The sequence below is a fragment of the Corvus hawaiiensis genome, chromosome 8, assembly GCF_020740725.1.
Source record: "Corvus hawaiiensis isolate bCorHaw1 chromosome 8, bCorHaw1.pri.cur, whole genome shotgun sequence".
In the NCBI taxonomy this organism is placed as follows: domain Eukaryota; kingdom Metazoa; phylum Chordata; class Aves; order Passeriformes; family Corvidae; genus Corvus; species Corvus hawaiiensis.
Window position 1 is genome coordinate 15238790 of NC_063220.1, and position 18279 is coordinate 15257068.

At 37.8% G+C, this 18279-nt stretch overlaps 1 protein-coding gene across 1 annotated transcript in view; it reads left to right on the top strand.

The window, feature by feature from the left end:
- LOC125329394 (adhesion G protein-coupled receptor A3-like) overlaps nucleotides 1-8778 on the top strand; it is a 263741-nt gene extending 254963 nt beyond the window's left edge. Inside the window, exons 18-19 of the mRNA XM_048311313.1 lie at nucleotides 926-1021; nucleotides 4225-8778. Of these exons, the coding sequence (XP_048167270.1) occupies nucleotides 926-1021; nucleotides 4225-5446 (1318 nt within the window). The 3' untranslated portion in view covers nucleotides 5447-8778. The remainder of the gene's footprint in view (nucleotides 1-925; nucleotides 1022-4224) is intronic.
- The last annotated feature ends 9501 nt before the right edge of the window (nucleotides 8779-18279 follow it).

Here is an 18279-nt window from a genome sequence, read left to right on the forward strand (position 1 = left end):
CTTCAAGGTAGCCTAATGATCCTACATTGTAATGACTGCTGCCTCCAAGTAGTTCAGTGGCATTTAACCTGTTAAAGGGGTGTGAAGCTCTGTGTTTTCTGTCTTTACCGAAAGATTAACAGTTTTCAGATCTTGCTGAAGCCTTAGAAGCACTCACATTTTAATGCATTTGCAAGGCTGGGTATTGAAAGAGTGAAGAAAGTGAGGTATATGCAAAGTCCTCCCAATTTCTTCAGATTTTTCCCTGTGCAGAAATAAATCTAAACGTTTTACCAAGTGGACTGCCCCTTTTCTCTTTGGCTAACTGAGCTTCCTTTCTTTTATCATGTGGGAGATATGAAAATGCTTCTGTGATTTCACTGAATTTCCCTGGGAACATTTTTATGTTAAAGTGAATAAAGCTGCTTTGCCTGAATTTTTTTTAATTTATAATGCTTACATATTTAATAACTATTATTATTATTAACATATTAATAACTATTATGTTACATTATGTATAATATAACTATTATATTATATATATTTAACTATACATATTAATAACTATTATATTTAATAACTATTAAATATAAGTATCTAGGTGAGGGGAATAACTTTATTTAGGATTTAGGTTCTGTCATTAGACAATGTTTTGTTTTTCATATTACTTCGTAGCTACATTTACTAAAATTGTAAATCAAGAGTTTGTTAAAAGTGGGTCCATATAAATATTAAATACTAAATATTAGGCTTTCTGCTCTTCGCTTCATAGAGCACAGTGCTTATTGTGACAATACTTCATTCTTTGCTTTTCTGGTTTTAGAGACATGTTTAATGTTTCAGCAATATTTTATTCCCAAAATATTTCAAGAAGGTACAATTATTTTAAAAGTATTTTCAACTACAAGTCAGGCAAATTAAAATATCAGTTATTATTTCTCAACAGATTTTACCTGATTAGTGGTGGAGTTCCGTTCATTATCTGTGGGATTACAGCAGCAACCAATATCAATAATTATGGGATTGAAGGCAATGCACCATAGTAAGTATGAACTACTATCATATAACTTTTAAGGAAAACATATTATTTTTTTTATCCCAGTAAATGTAGCTGACTTCATAAAGGGTACAGGCATGCAATTTGGGATGATACTTGTTATGAAATTTTATTAAATATTGGCTGTGAAAGAGCAATGTCTTAATCTGGAGCTTGCTGCTTCACCTCCACCAATTTGACTCCATTACTGTCAATACAATCACCTTTCATTTACAGAATTACTCTTCATTTACATCTGAATAAGTGAAAGATATTAAAAATGCCTAATGAGTAGCATATCTAATACACCTATTGATTAATTAAATATTTTCATTTTATTATCTACCTTGATTTAATATCCTTCATGTGACTTAGAGCAATTTACAAATAGTGATGTAAGAAAAGGACAAGCAAAAATCCCTTTCCCACCTCCTCCACTCCTGCCCCTTCATTAAAACCCAAATATTTTGGATTTTCACCACCTGGAAATGTTCCAGTCACAATATCTGGCAATCCTGACATAATCCTCTTGTGTCCTTGTGTGTAGGTGGGTGTTCAGTAGAACTGCACAAGCTCTTCAGGCATCACATTATTATTAGTTCTTGGCATGAAGCATGAGGTATCCATAAGTACAATAAGTCTTTCCATAAAAGCGTAGCAGAAAGTGAATTAGACTGCAAAGTTAAATACAGTGTGTGTAACAGATCAGCATGGCAGTGACTGGCACACTAATGGATATTTTAGTACTCTGGCAGCACTAATACTCTAGAGGACATCACTCTTAGTTAGACGCTTTGAGCATCTATTGTAACACATTTGAAACTGGTTATGTTCTGGGTATGAAAAGTGGCAACCAAGGAGAATGGTTCATGAGTGAGCATCTGGCTCCTTAAAGACATTTTTGTAGGTAATTGAAATTTAAATTCCAATAAGAAATCAGTGCATACCATGGCTAACTGTTTGCTCTGCTTAGGGCCCAACTCATATACTTATTCAAAGTTATCCAATTAATCAGCGAGTTTATAATCAACAGTGTCTTACAAAACTCTGTTATTTATGTTCATAAAGATGAGACATTTTTCATTTTGGTGCAGTTACTGATATTATACTTCTTTTATCATGTTAATGTAGCAAATCAATACCTGGTGCCACAGTGTGCACAGAAAACAAGGGACAGATGAGGAATGGTTGTAAGACTGAGCAAAAAGACAGCTTCTAATTCAATGGCAGCATAGTGAATTATGTGCCTTATTCATTTTTTATGGTATTAGTAAGGTAAATGTAGATGCACAAACTTGAACTTTTTTTACAGAATAGATTTTGTAAGTGATCCACGATGAGATTCTACTTGAAATAAGAGCATCCCATGAGACTGCTCCACTCAGGAGCATTCCGCTCTCTACTTTGCATCAAATACACAGCATTCAAATGTATTTCAAGTATCCACATAGCTTTGTGTTCTCTGCTTATCCAATTAACTATAGGTGGTAATTTACGTATGTTTTCACAAATATCTTGCAGAGAATCTTTTCTCGTGCCTGTCTAACAGCAAATTATACTCATATAAAAAATATATAAGTATTTTATATATACTTATATAGTGTATATGAAAAATACTCTTGGGAGTGTTTTTAAGTTCATTAATACATGTGTGTATGTTTTTGTTTAAGGTTCAGATTTCAAAAATTCAAAGTCGTTATTCTGCAGTTTCTTGTTGAAACACCCAGTGGGACTGTTTCTATTTAGCTGAGAGGTTCTCAGCCTGGCAGAAAAAGTCATTCTGCCCTTTTTATAGTAACTTGTAGGTAATTTCTGGATCGACAAGAATCTGATATCACAAGTTTTCTCACTGGAACTGGAGAAACTGCAACTAATCACACATGCCTAAATGAATGTGAAGTGTCACACCATGTCACTTTTAGAGCTGGAATCATAATGACAGATCACCTGGTCTGTCTTTCTGACCCAGGGGGAAATTAGCTATATCCAAACCATTCCTGACAGTTATTTATCTGAGGTACTTTAAATGCTCCCGTAATGGATAGACCACATTTCATTCCAACAGCTTATTATCCTAATTGTCCTAACAGCTAAGAAACTTTTTTAAAAATCTAATTTAGATCTTTCTTGCTGCAGTTTAAGCCCATTACTTCTTGTCCAAGTCCAAGAGATAAAGTAACTTACTCGTCTTTCCAGAAATCCATGCAATATTTAGGATATAAGAACATAATAGCAGCTGTACTAGGCTATACTGCCAGCTCAGTTCCCTGTCCACACTATGGCTAAAAGCAGATCATAGAGAAGAGTCAAAACCAGGCAAATATTCTTTCTCCCTCTAACCCATATTCTGCCAGTTTCCATCTAGGATTTCATTAGTGTTTTTTCCCCCGTGTTTGTTCGATCAGATCATTCGTCCTTAAGACAGTCCTCTTAGACTCATACTGGCCTGTGAGCTAATTTAAGCTGCTCTAAAACAGTTATGGTTATATTATTTAAAGCCTAGCAAACCATGATCATGCTACAATGATATTATGCTACCAAGGTAGCATAATCACGAAGAGACCATCACTTTCCTTAATTTTTCTGAGGACATTCAAACTGACATGGATGAACTCCCAGCAACTCTAGAAACAGTGCAGAATTCAGAAATGGCATATATCTTTCAGGTCTGTTCACTGCAAAAAGTGGTGACAGTTCAACTGGAAGTCTTTTTTCAGGCTCTCTTGGTACTCAGGCTGTTCTCTGGCAAGAAGAAAATTCTCTAAGAACAATCTTCACCCTTAAGAATTTGTTGCAATGTTCATTGATACAAACATCTGAAATCTGTACATTTCTATTGCTCACATACAGTGTATAAACTATGCCTCATTTGCTTTTAATTAAAGTATTAGTGCTGACATTTTTAATAGTAGAAAAAAGGGTTGACATAAATGGTCTTTTACTTCACTGCAATTCCAGAGTCTAAGCTGACCTATATTTCTTGAAAATTTTCAGTTTTAATAGTCTCTAAATTATCCCATCTATTCTATTCTATTAAAAATTAGAAATTGATGCCTCAGTTTAATTAATATTAAAGACACACGTCCTGTCTCCACAGTTTGAACTTCTGAGATATTGTTGTGTCATATCAGTCAGAGATCAGTCAGCTGTCCATCACATCTAATGTGGTCTCTGAAATGTTCTCGACTCTGTCTTTTTGTTGTTTTCAGTTGCTGGATGGCCTGGGAGCCCAGTCTCGGTGCTTTTTATGGGCCAGTGGCATTCATTGTGCTGGTGACCTGTGTTTACTTTCTCTGCACGTACGTGCAACTGAAGCGCCATCCTGAACGCAAGTACGAGCTAAAGGAAAAGACAGAAGATCCACAGAGAATACCAAGTACTGATGTGGGCCATGGTCATATTACAGACCCTGTGTCCGTTCCCCAGGCAACCTGCCCCATGATTTCTTCTTCCTTATTGGAAAATGAGCATTCATTTAAGGCTCAGCTTCGAGCCGCAGCATTCACTTTGTTCCTGTTTACTGCCACTTGGACCTTTGGAGCACTTGCAGTATCTCAAGGTCATTTCTTGGATATGATATTTAGCTGTCTTTATGGAGCCTTCTGTGTGACCTTGGGACTTTTCATCCTGATCCATCACTGTGCTAAGCGAGATGATGTGTGGCATTGCTGGTGGTCCTGTTGCCCATCCAAAAGGAACACCTATTCTGTGCAAGTTAACGTGCGCCCAAAGGTTAACGTCAATGGCGACACTCAAGTTCATGCACCTTGTCTTCAGGAATCACCGTGTCCCAACAAGTCAGCTGTGTTTAATCACCCAGCAGCGAGCCACTGCAAACTCACTAACCTGCAAGCAGTTCAGAACCATGTTAACTGCCTGTCACCTGTGACACCATGCTGTGCAAAAATGCACTGTGATCAGCTGCTTGATGATGAGGCTCACATTCATGTCCACAATGAGGGAACCTTCAGACCCAATATGCACATTCATAGATGTCTGAAAAGCAGAACTAAGCCACGTTACTTCAGTCGGCACAGGTCTGCAGGGGAAAGAGAGTACGCCTATCACATCCCCTCAAGCATTGACGGCAGCATCCACAGCTCCCACACAGACAGTCCCCACAGCACACACGAGAGCCAGTCAGGTCACAGGAGGGCCTGCTGCTCAAAAAGTGATCCATACCCTACCGTCAACCAGCCCGAAAGTAGCGACGCAAGTACTGTAATATATAGTTGTGGTAAAATGCCAGAAAGTGACACTGTGCACCATCCAGCTCACTTTGAAATGCACCCACGGACACAGTCATTACCATTTAATACAACAAATCACAACGGAATTCTCAAGGGAAACATGCATGAAGCCATGATATACAGCTCAGATAGTACAGGAAATATCAAAACTGGCCCTTGGAAAAATGAAACTACTGTGTAGTTTGTGGGCCATCATAACATGTTTTTTGCCCTAAACCATCATTATCTTTGTTTTTATTCTGAGATGAATATGATGATATGTTTGTGTAGCCCATCAGTAAATTGTACGGCTTTTCATCTTCTTAATAAGAGTCAAAAAAGAGGGATAGTGACAGTTTTAAAGTGAAGGTATTTTTAAAAGAAAGTTATAAAATTATTCTGAAAGATAATGAGAAAATGAAGTCTAGACAATTGAATGAGGCAATATCCTTTTGTTATACAGAATGATATTTCTTTAGAAACATAATTTTCATTCATTGTTTTCACTTTTTTTCTGTCGTAATTTCAGACACTTTTTATAAACATATCAGCATCTTAAACTTTTACTTATTTATTTTTGTAGAAAAATATTATTACTGTGCCATGGATTTTAATCAGAAGTGGCTATGGTAGAAATGATAAACAGGATTTTATAAAATTGCAGCTTTTTAGATATACAAAAGTGATACTGCCTCTAAAAATCTTCTGTAGCATATGGCCTGTAAAGTCATGTAATGTACAGTCCCTGTTCTGTCCTTTTTCTTGTTGGAGAGAAGTGCTAGGTAATGTCTCTGTTACATCTTTGGTGCTGTATTGGTTGTATTTTGCATGACATATGTCAGGATATACCATTTGCTGTTTTCTAGTGTTACATGTGTTAAAAAAAGAACAAAAAAAAAGTGTTGTACAAGGCTGTGAAAAACCCTATTGATATTAATCTAGAGCATTATAAATCTACAGGAAAAGAAATCACTCTGCACTAGTTTAAGTGGCACAATCCTTTGTATAAGGTTATATGATAGCTTTGATAAGGGTCCACTCTAATGTCTTTACGGAGCATGCACTACTCATTGTACGTGGCACTGTGCAGTGTAATAGCAATTGTCTCAACAAGTTTTCCACTTCTTTGTAAAGTATGCCTTTTAAACAAATCTGTAAGCTGTTCCACAGTAACCTGTCCACATCTGTTAAGGTAGAGCAGTTTTACCATTAACTCTTTGAGGACTACAGTTATTTTCTTAAAGTAGCTTATTCTAGTTCAGAGATACTGTATATATGATATTGTCTATTTAGTTACATGATCAATGTAGTCCAGAGTTGTCAGGAAAGAGGAAGTTCAGTAATTTTGTGAAAACACACCTTCTTAGAATCCATCTGTTAATTTCACCACTTGCTTTCTGAAAACCCATTTCCTCCCCTAGCAAATTTCAGATTGTCTTAATCCTTTAATGCAAATTTGACCTTCAGAGAAGTTCTTTATGTTCATGATTTCTGCTAAATTGTAGGGCATTCCAGGGTCAGTAGCATTCTCTATTAACAAGGCTCTTGGCAAGATTTTTCATGTTTCCATGAACATCTGGACACAAAGCATCAACTCACAGTACAGAACTGCATCAGATTTATCCCTACATGAAATAAAACTGCTTTTTACAAATAGGAAGGGTGCAGAATAATAATAGATTTCAGAAAGTGAATGGGAGTATAGAGCTGTGAGAAAAATGTCTACAGTGGAAAGTGAACAGTGCATCCAGAAATGAGAGAAAAAGCACAGTTCTGTAGGGCCACACAAGAAAGTTCGCTGTCATGTCTTCACACAGACTTATGTAATTGCCGCAGAGAGGAAATAGAAAATTCCATTGAGAGATCATCAGTCTGTGATTCTCTGTGTATAAGTGGCAGAAGTCTTCACATATTTCAGCCCGATATTTTTCTGTTATTAGCAGTTTATTAGACTCTACCTTTTTTTTTTTTTAATGTAGGAATAAATTTCCTAATAGTGTACATAAAGATGACAATTATAATTGTTAGAATGTTATAAAAACATGTAAGTCAGATGAATGTGTTCTGCAGTGTTGCAGGTGGGAATTAGTACTCAAAGGGTTAATGCTCAGTATCTGAGTGCAAGAAATCTTGTTTTTCTGTATTTTTGTAAATTTGAAATATATATTGTAAAGTCCAGCAGTGCAATGTATCCATCTCAGATTGTGTATTTTTAAAAGGTGAGCAAGAGGAATGCACTAGGTGGTTGTCAAGTTTTAAGCCAATATTCAACAGTTTCATGACTGCTTCTTTAGCTAATACAAAAAAAAAAGACAAAACACTGAGCTTTATTATGTATATGCTGTATATGCTTGAACTGTCTCTAAACTAAAATACAGTATTTTTCTTTGTTTGCATATTGAAATATTTTCTGTTTCATAATTGTTTTCTTTTAATAATACTTTTACTCATTCCACATAGACAGTGAGCCCTAGATAAACATAGACATAATGTGAAATCCACTTCTCTGTCTCAGCACTGTGTATATGTGTATTCTGTAACAGTAAAATTGTAGGAGGTCTGTAGACCATTATGCAAAATATCACACACACACACACACACAGAGCCAAGATTAAATACTCACTCTGCAAGAATCCACTCAGTAAGCTCCTTTATTCAGCTTGTGTTTTAATCACCTCTGTTATTTTGTCTGAGAGGCCAATTCCATCTTCATAATGGCTTACAAAAAGTAAATAGGTGCTGCTTTCCACAGAATATCTTACATGATAAAACTCTCTGGAATTCAAACGTAAAATATTAAAATACTTTTCTTATTGTGTTAAAAATTAATTTAGTGAATATTTCTGGGCTAATTTGGAAGAGATGTGTTATGCAATAATCTGTTTGCATATTATTTTTTCAGAAAATATACAGTATATCTACAGAGGAGGAGACATGATATTAAATAAATATAAAAATGTTTTGTAACATCAAATTTGACCAAAATACTTTTTATGCTATTGACATTTTTTTTCCTTAAGATAAATGAGATAATTTCAATGCTTTGGAAGTCTGGTTTTGATTTATTGTGGGGTTTTGGTCAATTATAGTCAGTGAACCATTACTACTTTACCTGATTTTCTTCCCTATAAAAATAAAGTCAATGAAATAACCAGAGTGTAAGAGATGTATTGTCCTAGTAAATTCCTTACAGACACATGTAACATATTTTAAAATCAGTTTTAGTTTTGGTGATTCATTGATGACAAAAAAATGATTGAACAGATTTTACTGTTCACTTTCTGTCCGAGATTAAGCAAGAGGAATTTCATCCAAAAAAAGATAATTTTCAGAGAATGATGCAACCAACAGAAATCTGAATAGCTGCTACCAGGATAAAAATACGCTCTTGCTGTAGTGTTGTTCTCTGCATATAGAAATTCCAGCTTTCACGACTGAATTTGAAGTCTCATAGGCTGTTTACAGGAAGAATTCCTACCCAGCCTCATATAATGAATTTGGGTGTAAAAATAAAGCATACATTTTTGCACATTATGTCTGGTCATATGTGTCGTTCCCAAGAAGTCTGTTGACTGTGTCTGCACTAATGTGACTGAGCAGTCGCTGTCAGTGGCCATAAACAGCTGTTTTCCTTCACCACACAGCTGCCTGCCAGCTACCCCGTGAGCACTGTATCCAGATGTTAACCCACCACGGGAGCTTCACTGGGGCTATACAGCATTTGTGTCTGAACCAAAGCAAAGTCTGTGCTTCAAGCAAAGTCAAGGCCACCTTTGATGGACAACATAGGCAATTGGGCAGCCTCCACTTGAACACTAAGGGTTGAAGGCAGATAAATTTAATGGAAGTGGATTTAAGCAGTTTTAAGTCCTCCTCCCTCCATCTCTCTAAAGTACCTGCCTAGTAAGTTTACTGCCTACAGATATTTAACAAATCCAGACAAATCCAGGCAAAATTAGACAGTTGACCTAAAATTCCTGGTTAGTTGAAATGAGTGAAATAGCACAACCTAGTTAACAATCAGAGATGCCCAAGCGGGAGAAAACCTCTTTGGATGCTCTGTCACAAAGCTGCTTCAGGTTGGTTATGTGTGGGTCTAACCGTCCTGGGTCCCTGAAGATCTGAAATTGCTCTTGTGCACACACTGTTAAGGTTTACAAAGCTGATTTCAACTCCACAAATTTGTAAGTAGCTTCCACTGTAAATTATATGCTTTTTTACAATGAAGAGGTTATCTGACATTTCACTGTTTAGGAAAAAGAAAATTGTCATCACGATCAGGCTCGTAACCTTTTTATGATAGGATCTTCTTTGCATGGAAACAAGAAAAAGGAGACCACCTGTACTCCCACTGAGTTTTTGTTGCCTATGAAAAGAAATGTCAGGCTGATGAAGACATTGGCAGCTCAGCAGCTTCCTTGCCAGAACATGAATTCAAGTTCCTGTAGCAGCATCCTTCAATTTGGAAAGAAGCTGAAGAACACAGCTGGATCAATCAGAATGCATTGGCTGAATTTAAAGGCTGGCTGGCTGACTTCAGTTAAGCAATTTCAGTAGTAACTTGGTGCTCTAGGCAGCTTTTACGTGCTTAGTTAACTCTACAATGAAGGGAGCTTTTGGTTTCATTCTTTGGGGGTTTTTTTTGCTGTGCCCAGTTGACTATTTTCTAATTAGCAATTGAATAGCTAAGAAGAAAACTTGCTCTACAAATTACCTTGACTATAAGCCGTGGCTTTTTGTTCCCAGTTAAGGGGTTTGTGAAGGTGCAAGTGAATCCCTATTCCCTTACCTGAGTTTTTTCAGGACCCAAACAAGCAAGCATCAGTGAATTCAGGACAATATTAGAGGGCTCACTTCTCTACAGGGAGGGTTGAAATTTGGTTTGCAAACTCCAGAGCAATTCAACCTCAAACAATATCCTGCCTTGAAGTTGTGCAGCTGGCCATGCCTCTGAGGTAAGGGGGTTTTTGTAAACATGGTGTCTGCATACCCCATAGGTACTGCTGTCTCTTTACATTTTGATCTGTTTGAATTGTGTAGTGCCTTGCAGTCTGAATAACAAAATGAGTGACTGTTCCCATCAGCCCATCACTCTGCTCCAGCTGTTTGCCTTAACCTGCAGCACACTGCCAAGCAAGATTCTCCAGCATACTCAATGTTTTCATTCATTCCTTTATTTTATTGAGTATCCAAGGTACTCAATAACACCTGAGGAAGGCAGCCAGGAGGAGCTTATTTTGGGACTAGGGGGAATTTCTGGGAGAAGAGAAAGCAATAAAACACATTATTCATATTCTTCTCACACTACTTTCTTTTGTTAGCCCATTTGTTAGTGAGCTGTAAGCAGTTACAGTCACTTATTCCCTGATTCTTTCCACTGCAAGACCTTGTTCTCCACTAATTAGAACATAGCTGAAAGTTAACCATTTAGCTGGATTTATGCCCTCAGCAATTACTGCCCTCAGATGGATGATTTTACAGGGTTCAGCCAAAGCAGCTGCAATGTTTTCAGCAAAGAGGCTTGATGAAAGAATGTCTGTCCACAATAACACCTTTCAGTGATTCCATAATAGTTCTATCTTCGAGGCCCATTATTTGAAAACTTGGAGAAGTATGGCTATTATAAGAAAAGGGCATTTCTTGCTGTTTCTATAAAGTGGTTCACTACAGATAATTTAGCCACTAAAAATATCACAATATATTACTGTGAAATGGGTGCCTTCTTAGGATGTGTATGCCCCGACTGGGACCACACTCACTGATCCTGTGCTGCTGCTGCATGCCCTAGGGGCTCTAGAGGACCAGCCCTATAAATGATTTACTTCAGCTGCCCTGAGCTAGGATTAGGATTGAAAGCAGTGGGGCTTGGTTCTCATGTTCTCTGCCAAATGCTCCAGCTTGTCTCCCCTTCACAGGCACTGTGATGGAATGAAGGAGGGAACTGACTGGTTTGTATGAGGGAGACAAATGCTAGGCTAAAAGAAATCAAAAAGAGAATGAGCTTCTAGCAGTGGATTGAGTTGAATGGAGCAAGCTGATCAGAAGGAGAGAGGTTGGTGTGAGTAGGGTGCTGCAACATGACTTGGGGAATAATGGAATGGAAAGGAAATGAGCAAAATTTAAAAGAGGAACTTGGAGGCTGGAAACAAACTGGGACCAAATTGATCATGGGGGAGAGGAGGAGGAAATAATTGTGTCCATGAGTCTTTCCAGTCTGGGTGTGAAAGCCAAGCTTTGTGATTCCTCTGCCATCAGTAAATACCTGAAAACCTACTAGAAAAATGGCTATTCACTTATAATGTTGTCCTCATACAAAATGATTGTATTAGTGCTGTCAGCTATTCCAGTAATGTGTCAGAAATCTGGGTATTGAATCACAGATGCTAAAAGCTGTTGATTAACCAGATATTTCATGTCTCACATGACAGAATATCTGTATTTTTAATGTCTTCTTTTGAAATCCCGGAGCTAAAGACAACCGATTTCAAACAGTGCAAGTGAAGCTGAAAGTCAAACACATCAAATTGAGGAACTGTTAGAATTAAGGCTGTCTTTGGAACCTTCATTCGCAGCTTCAGTCTGTCTTTTGATGTTGTTTTTCAGTATTTGAGTTCATGCTGCTTTCTAACACTTTGGCTTTGATGCTGCACATTTAGTGTTCTTTAAATGTGTGCTTTTGTGTACATCTAGAGCTAAGCCAGTCAGTTCACTGTAAGCTTTCCTTTCTATCTTTTTTCCATGTTTTTATTTTTCTCCTGGAACTTTCAGAGAAGGGGTTCTTAGAAGAATTTTGATGTCGGAACTTTCTAGTAACACAAATTCTGCTTTTCTAACCTTCCCTGTGCTGAGTACTAGAATGGAAGAAGTGGATTGAAAGACTTCCCTTTGAGCTTCTTCTTATTGGGTTTTCTTCAATAGTTGTATAATTGTACCAAGTGTTGTCACTGCTATCAGGAGAAGGGGCAGGCTGAAGTCAGGAAGTGCCTGCCTGACTCTGCAGTCTCTGGGAACCCCGTACCTTATTGATGATAATTTGTGTTGACAAATGGGCTTCCTGTAAATCCCATCTTCCCTGCAACGGAGCCTGTACTGGAAAGCCTCCTATGGAGTAGATCCCTGGGGCTGCTGAGAAGGGCATCACATGCCCTGCCCCTCCAACCTGTAGGATGTGCCAGCTTTGGCCGCTGAGGGATGGACACACTTTTGTCTCTGGCAGTGTTAAGTGGCCTCCTCCAGACAACAGCTAACCTTGCACACTGGGAGAGGGGTGCAGGTTTAGGTCATTATACAAAGGTCATTCTGCTGTGAGCTCCAAGAAAGTCTCTTTCCTTCAAACTCAGGCTTCCTTGCTAAGCCTGAGCCCATTGCCCAAGCCAGAAGCTGGGAAGTCCCAGTCCCCTTGACAAGATGACATAAGAATGCAACGTCAGCATGGAGGGGTGGTTCCTCTCCATCTGAAATAAAACGTATTGAAACTTTTTCTGTGTTCTTATATATGAGGAACAAAAAAGCAGGGAGGAGGGAGTTAAATGACCAGCTAATCTCTTCTAGGATAATAAGGGGAATAGCTTAAGTACTGCAACAAACAAAACAAACCCCCAGTCATTCTGAGTCAGTATGGAAGCCTTAATTCCAGCATTATAACAATGTTGTGTTCCACCTGACAGCACAGCACAAGCAACGTGACACGCAGTCAAGGGCTACAGTACATTCAAAGTAACTACACTTCACCCACAGTGCTTTTCCCCTGGATAAAAATAAGTTGTACACAGTTGTACCATGGAAATCTTTTCTGCATCTTTTGATACACTGGCGGGCTGTTCTACATTAAGGACCCACTTAGTGTAGGCATACACTTAAAATGTTTTTGTAATATTGGAGTGAAAAGAGGGAAAGTTACTTCTTTTTTTTTTTTATTACACAAAAAGTCAGTCATCGGTGTTGTACTGAGATACTACTTCTCTTCAGTATGTAGATCACACAGAGCCAGAGAGCTCCATAACTGAGCACTACACCAAGAGTGAAAAGCAATGATGGGAAGTGAGAAAAAATCCTCTTACTATCAGCAGTTCTGAACTTTATCTGTAAGGGAATGATTTCAGATCATGCAATCTGCTTCATTAGCCCATTCAACTTCTCAGTGTGTTATTAAGGTTCAACTTGCTTAAAAAAGCCAGGAAGATCAGAATATGCCAATCAAATTTGGAGCAACTTAAACAGTCTGTGGTATAAGTGGCTTACATATTTCATTGTAGGTTGATGTGGGGAAACTGCTGATACAGACAAAACATACAGGCTGTGATTTCAAAGGCCCTGGAGCTGTAGGATGAAAAAATCTTTAGCAAAAGTCCTTTTACTTAGACAAAGTGAGAAGAAAATACCTTATGTAGGAAATAGGAGTTTTGAATTTAAATCAGTGAAACAATGAAAGAAACTGACAAAGAGGCATTTTGAACAGCTCAGCACAGGCTTTCCTTCCTTGTGTAATCACTGCTGGATGTGAGGAAATGTTTAATTTATGCAGTCCTTAGTCAAACTTTTTTCAGTTCAGATGTAGAGTTGAAATTATAGGCAAGAACCTTTCCTTTGGTTTCCACGGGTCTTAGACTTAAATGCACAGTGAACAGCAAAGGCTCAGCATATGGTTTAGAAGATAATCTGGAGACTGACAAACTGCAGACCTCATTAAATAGAGGCTTTCTGTCATAGCATGGGGTCACATGTCCTGGCATGCATTCCCAAAGGGAAGGATCCAGAGGACAAGTGGGTGAAAATGAAGGAGAAATGGAGTATAAAGGGGAGGAGGGTGTTGTGATGGGTAATTGAAGGAGCACAAGTGCCTGCTGAAATGATGTGATCATAAGAGTAACCACAAGCCCTGGATGAGTAAAGGAATGTATTGAACAGGATTGCACTGGCGAGCCTGTTGCTGTTGTGATGGTCACTCAGGAAGGATGATAAAAGATTAGATGATATTTTGACAGTAGTCTCAAAGATGAGCTGAAAACTGGAAATATGCTTCAAGGCATGTAATGTGTTTATGTTGTGGAGAGAGGGAAAAGAGGAAAAGAAATTAAGTGATTTAATCACTGTCCACAGGTACCTATACGGGCAGAAAAAACTTTACAGGAGGGTCTTTAATCTAGCAGGAATGGTATGAAAAGATCCAGTGATTAGGAGCTGAAAGTAGCACTTCCCCTTTAATCTGCAAAAGTAATTAACTTGATAAAAATTTCTTAGTGATATGGTGTGTTGAAATTTTTAACTCAAGAGAGCATATCTTTTAGCAATGTATTTTTCCCTTCAAACACAAATTTTTGACCTTGGTGCTATAAGAACTACAGGGTAAAATTTTCCAGGCAGTTTACATTATATTTGATTTTCACTAGACTTAGCCTCAGAAAAAAGTCCTCTTGTCAGATAGGTATTGTCAAGGTGAGGTAGAATAGGAGGGACAATGTCTCAGCCTGCCTATGGAGAAGTTGGGTTGTATTTCACCAACCTTGACTTTGACCTTCATGGCTCTGTTCAGTTTAAGTGCTATTTTAATGTTTATTATTCCAGGTTCTTTGTATTTTTGAATGGAAAATCTTTATATTCTGCAGCATAATAAAGTTCCTAGTTACTGTTTATAATTAAAAACTCCCTGAACTTCTGGCTAAAACCACAATGGTGCTAGCTTAATTAGATGCTATCACTATATCCTGTAACAGTCTGCAGTAAATCAAACTCTTCCTTATCTCCTCTCTACCACATAATGACCAAACTTTGAGCTATATTAAGAATTTGATGTTTCTAATTTAATTCCTTTCTTACAAATTTCTCAATATTGCTGATAGTATAATACATTCTTTCTAGTCTTCTATTTTTCTATCTTTCCAGTATAACTGGTAAAATAATTCCAGATTTCACATTTACAGTAGTAGAGAAATTGAAGACCTCAAAAGTTTCCCAAAATATTATTCCAATTTCTAGGTCCAAAGTTTCGTCTTCCTTATTCTATATATTTACTTGATCTTGATGTAAAATGATTGAGTCTTTACTCTGTTGGGAACAAGGTAAAGCAACCCTGTGCCAGGATCCCAATGTACTGCACAGAGATTGGCATCTTCTGGCTAGACACAGCCCTGGTTTCGCACTTACTGTTTGTACATAGTCCCAGAATTTGTACCTGTGGATGTCTATACTCCTCAAACTGTGATGAATGGGATTTCTGTTGCTGGGCTGCACTAAGAGATGGTCCTTTTTTGTCCTTCTTTCCAGCCTCATGCACAATGTTTTTTCTCATATCCTCCTGGTTTTTGTTACCTGACTTTGGTTTGTGCACTGACTGCTCACATTGCTGTTATTCCACTCACTTTTTCTTGTCTTTCTGGAAAGGCAGCTCAGGTTTAGTGCTGACCTCAGCTTACCTGACAGCCCCAGGTCCTGTGCTGACAGAGTAGGTCATAGCTGTGATCTAAAATGCTCTTTGCTGTCTATTTCTCTCTTCTCCTAGATATGAATTTATCCACGGAGATAATTAAGCTGCAGTCCCCACACTCTCTCTGTTTCTCCTGCCTGCTGCAGCATAATGGGTCCTATGATGGGATCACTTGTGTCCTTTCTCAGGCATGTTGTGTAACTTCAGTGCCAGGCATCCACAGTGTTCTCTTCTTTATTCTTCCTTTCTGAAAATGCTTTTGCTGTGCAGCATGTAGCTCTGCTTGATTTTCTGTTATTTGTGGTGAAACATCTACATATCGGAAAGGTTGTTCTGATTAAAGACCTGTGGCAAAGTTGATTGGAATGATTTCTGCTCTTTCTTTTAGTACTTATTTTATTTGCCTAGTAACCACTCATTTATGAGTACTGAAACATAAGCACCACAGCCACTTTGGAAATGTCCTCTGCTGACATTTCCCAAAAGTACCCCATCTACCAGGAAGTATCATTTCTCATTTTTGTGAATTCTTCATTTTTCACTCCTGTGTTGCCCCTAAAGCTTCTTGCTATATCTTGGATTTCATTCTCCCTCTCACTCTTTGCTCTGTGTGGCTCAGACAGCATCCAGATGGTCTCTTCCTGAAGTGAGCCTGTTCTGGAAAAAGCCTCGCTGTTGTCACTCACCAGAGGATGAAGCTGACCTGACAAGACTGTGCACAGCACAGAAGGTTATTTTTCTTTTAGTGGCACTTAGGAGTTACATAGCTCTACACTGCATATATGTGTGTATATGTGTGTGCACATGTGTACAGTTTGTACATGTGGAGATTCACACACACATAAATGAACATTACAGAGGTGTCAATCGAGTGCTTGTTATTGCCTCCCTTTGTTTTGAGCAAGCAGATCATGTTTTCAGACTATGTCTTCTAATCTGAAATATGCTGAGTATTTTTAGTATTTCCTACTGGTTTTAAATGGAACCTACAATTTTCTAAGTGTTAAAGTTAATCCAACTCTGTATAAAAGGATTGAACCATTTAAAACCTCAGAAGGTTTTTCAGTATCTGTAATTGCTCTTTCACTTCAAGTATCTCCCCAGAGGTACAGGGAGTTGTAAAATTAGTGACATTTTTAACACAATTTTGCACAGGCTAGACAAAATTAGACCTTTTAAATATTTCAGATATAAATTAGCAACATTAAATTCCTTTTAACAAATTACTCTTCCTTGGAAATGTCTTGATTTACAAGCAAAGAATACTACCATGTGTTATTTCTAGAGAATTGAAGCCATGTGGTTCTAATTCAAATTACTTCAGACGCATGTAGTTTGCAAATGGAAATTCCCCCATAAACCATTAGGTATTGATGAGTTTCTCCAGTTAGGAGTTAAATGAGTCAGACCACAGTCTATCTAGTCATAACAATTAGAGGCAGAAATCATTAATAATTTAATTTAATTATAATCACTCTTTTGACTGTGGCTGGTGTAGAAGACTGCAAATAGGAAACTCTTGCATAATTATTCTGAAGATCGTTCAGGACAAATAAAAGTCTGAAAAAGATGTTAAATCTCTTAAAGGACTTATTTTAATTATTTTAAAGTCATACATTAATTAAGGTGTTTACTTATTAATCCTTGGAAATTGAATTTTGTACTCAGAATTAAGTGCTGTAATTTTCTTGAGTAACTAAGTGCTGTGTTTCTCATACATGAGAGGTTGAATTGCTCAACCTTAACTTCAGAATTTTCTATAATGACTTGAGGGATGCTGACAATTAACTCACTCAACAACTTCTCTACGCCTCTAGCAAGTTTTGTGGCTCTAACATCTCTCTCTTTAGAAATCTTGTTGGCCTAGTTTTTTTGGGTCATTTACCAGTCATTGTCTGCTGCTTCATTTCTTACTGGCCTAACTTATCCATCTGGAATTGAAGCAGCATGTAGACAGAACTGATTCTGTGGCTGCAGTGGCATGCCAGCTATCATAACCATCTGAAGCTGAAGCACTTTGACATTTGTGGCTACTCTGGAGAATCCCCTTCTCAAAGACATAAGGGATGAGGGTGTTGACTACTCTCACTGCTTTCTTTTCCTCATGCTGGCCCTCTGAATGTAGTAAGGAAACTTCACAGACCTTCTCACACATCCACACCGCTCCTTGGAATATCTTTACTGGTCAGAGTTTTAGTTATCAACCCGGTTTTATGCTTATGAAAAACATTTTAACAGCCTAAAACTCAGTCTGCAGGTTCACGATGTTTTTCTTTACCTCTTGTGTGCACCACATTCCCCTTCCTCCCCTCTCTTGGCTCACCCATATAAAACCTATACTAAGCACTTCATCCTCAAGCAGTGGATCAGCCCTAGTTGTTGTTTAAAAATACATGATTATGGTCCAAATATTTTTTTTAGAAGAAGTAATGTTTTGAGGTACATGGAACATTGTAAGCATATTATAAGAGACATGAAAGAAATCAGGTTGTTTAGATTAAGACAATGAATATTGCAATATATTCAAAGGCTTTTTCAGGCTTTTCAATCCTTACAGGTCCCTTATAGCCAAAAGAACTACACATTGCATTCTGTCCTGCAGTGCCCAGGGA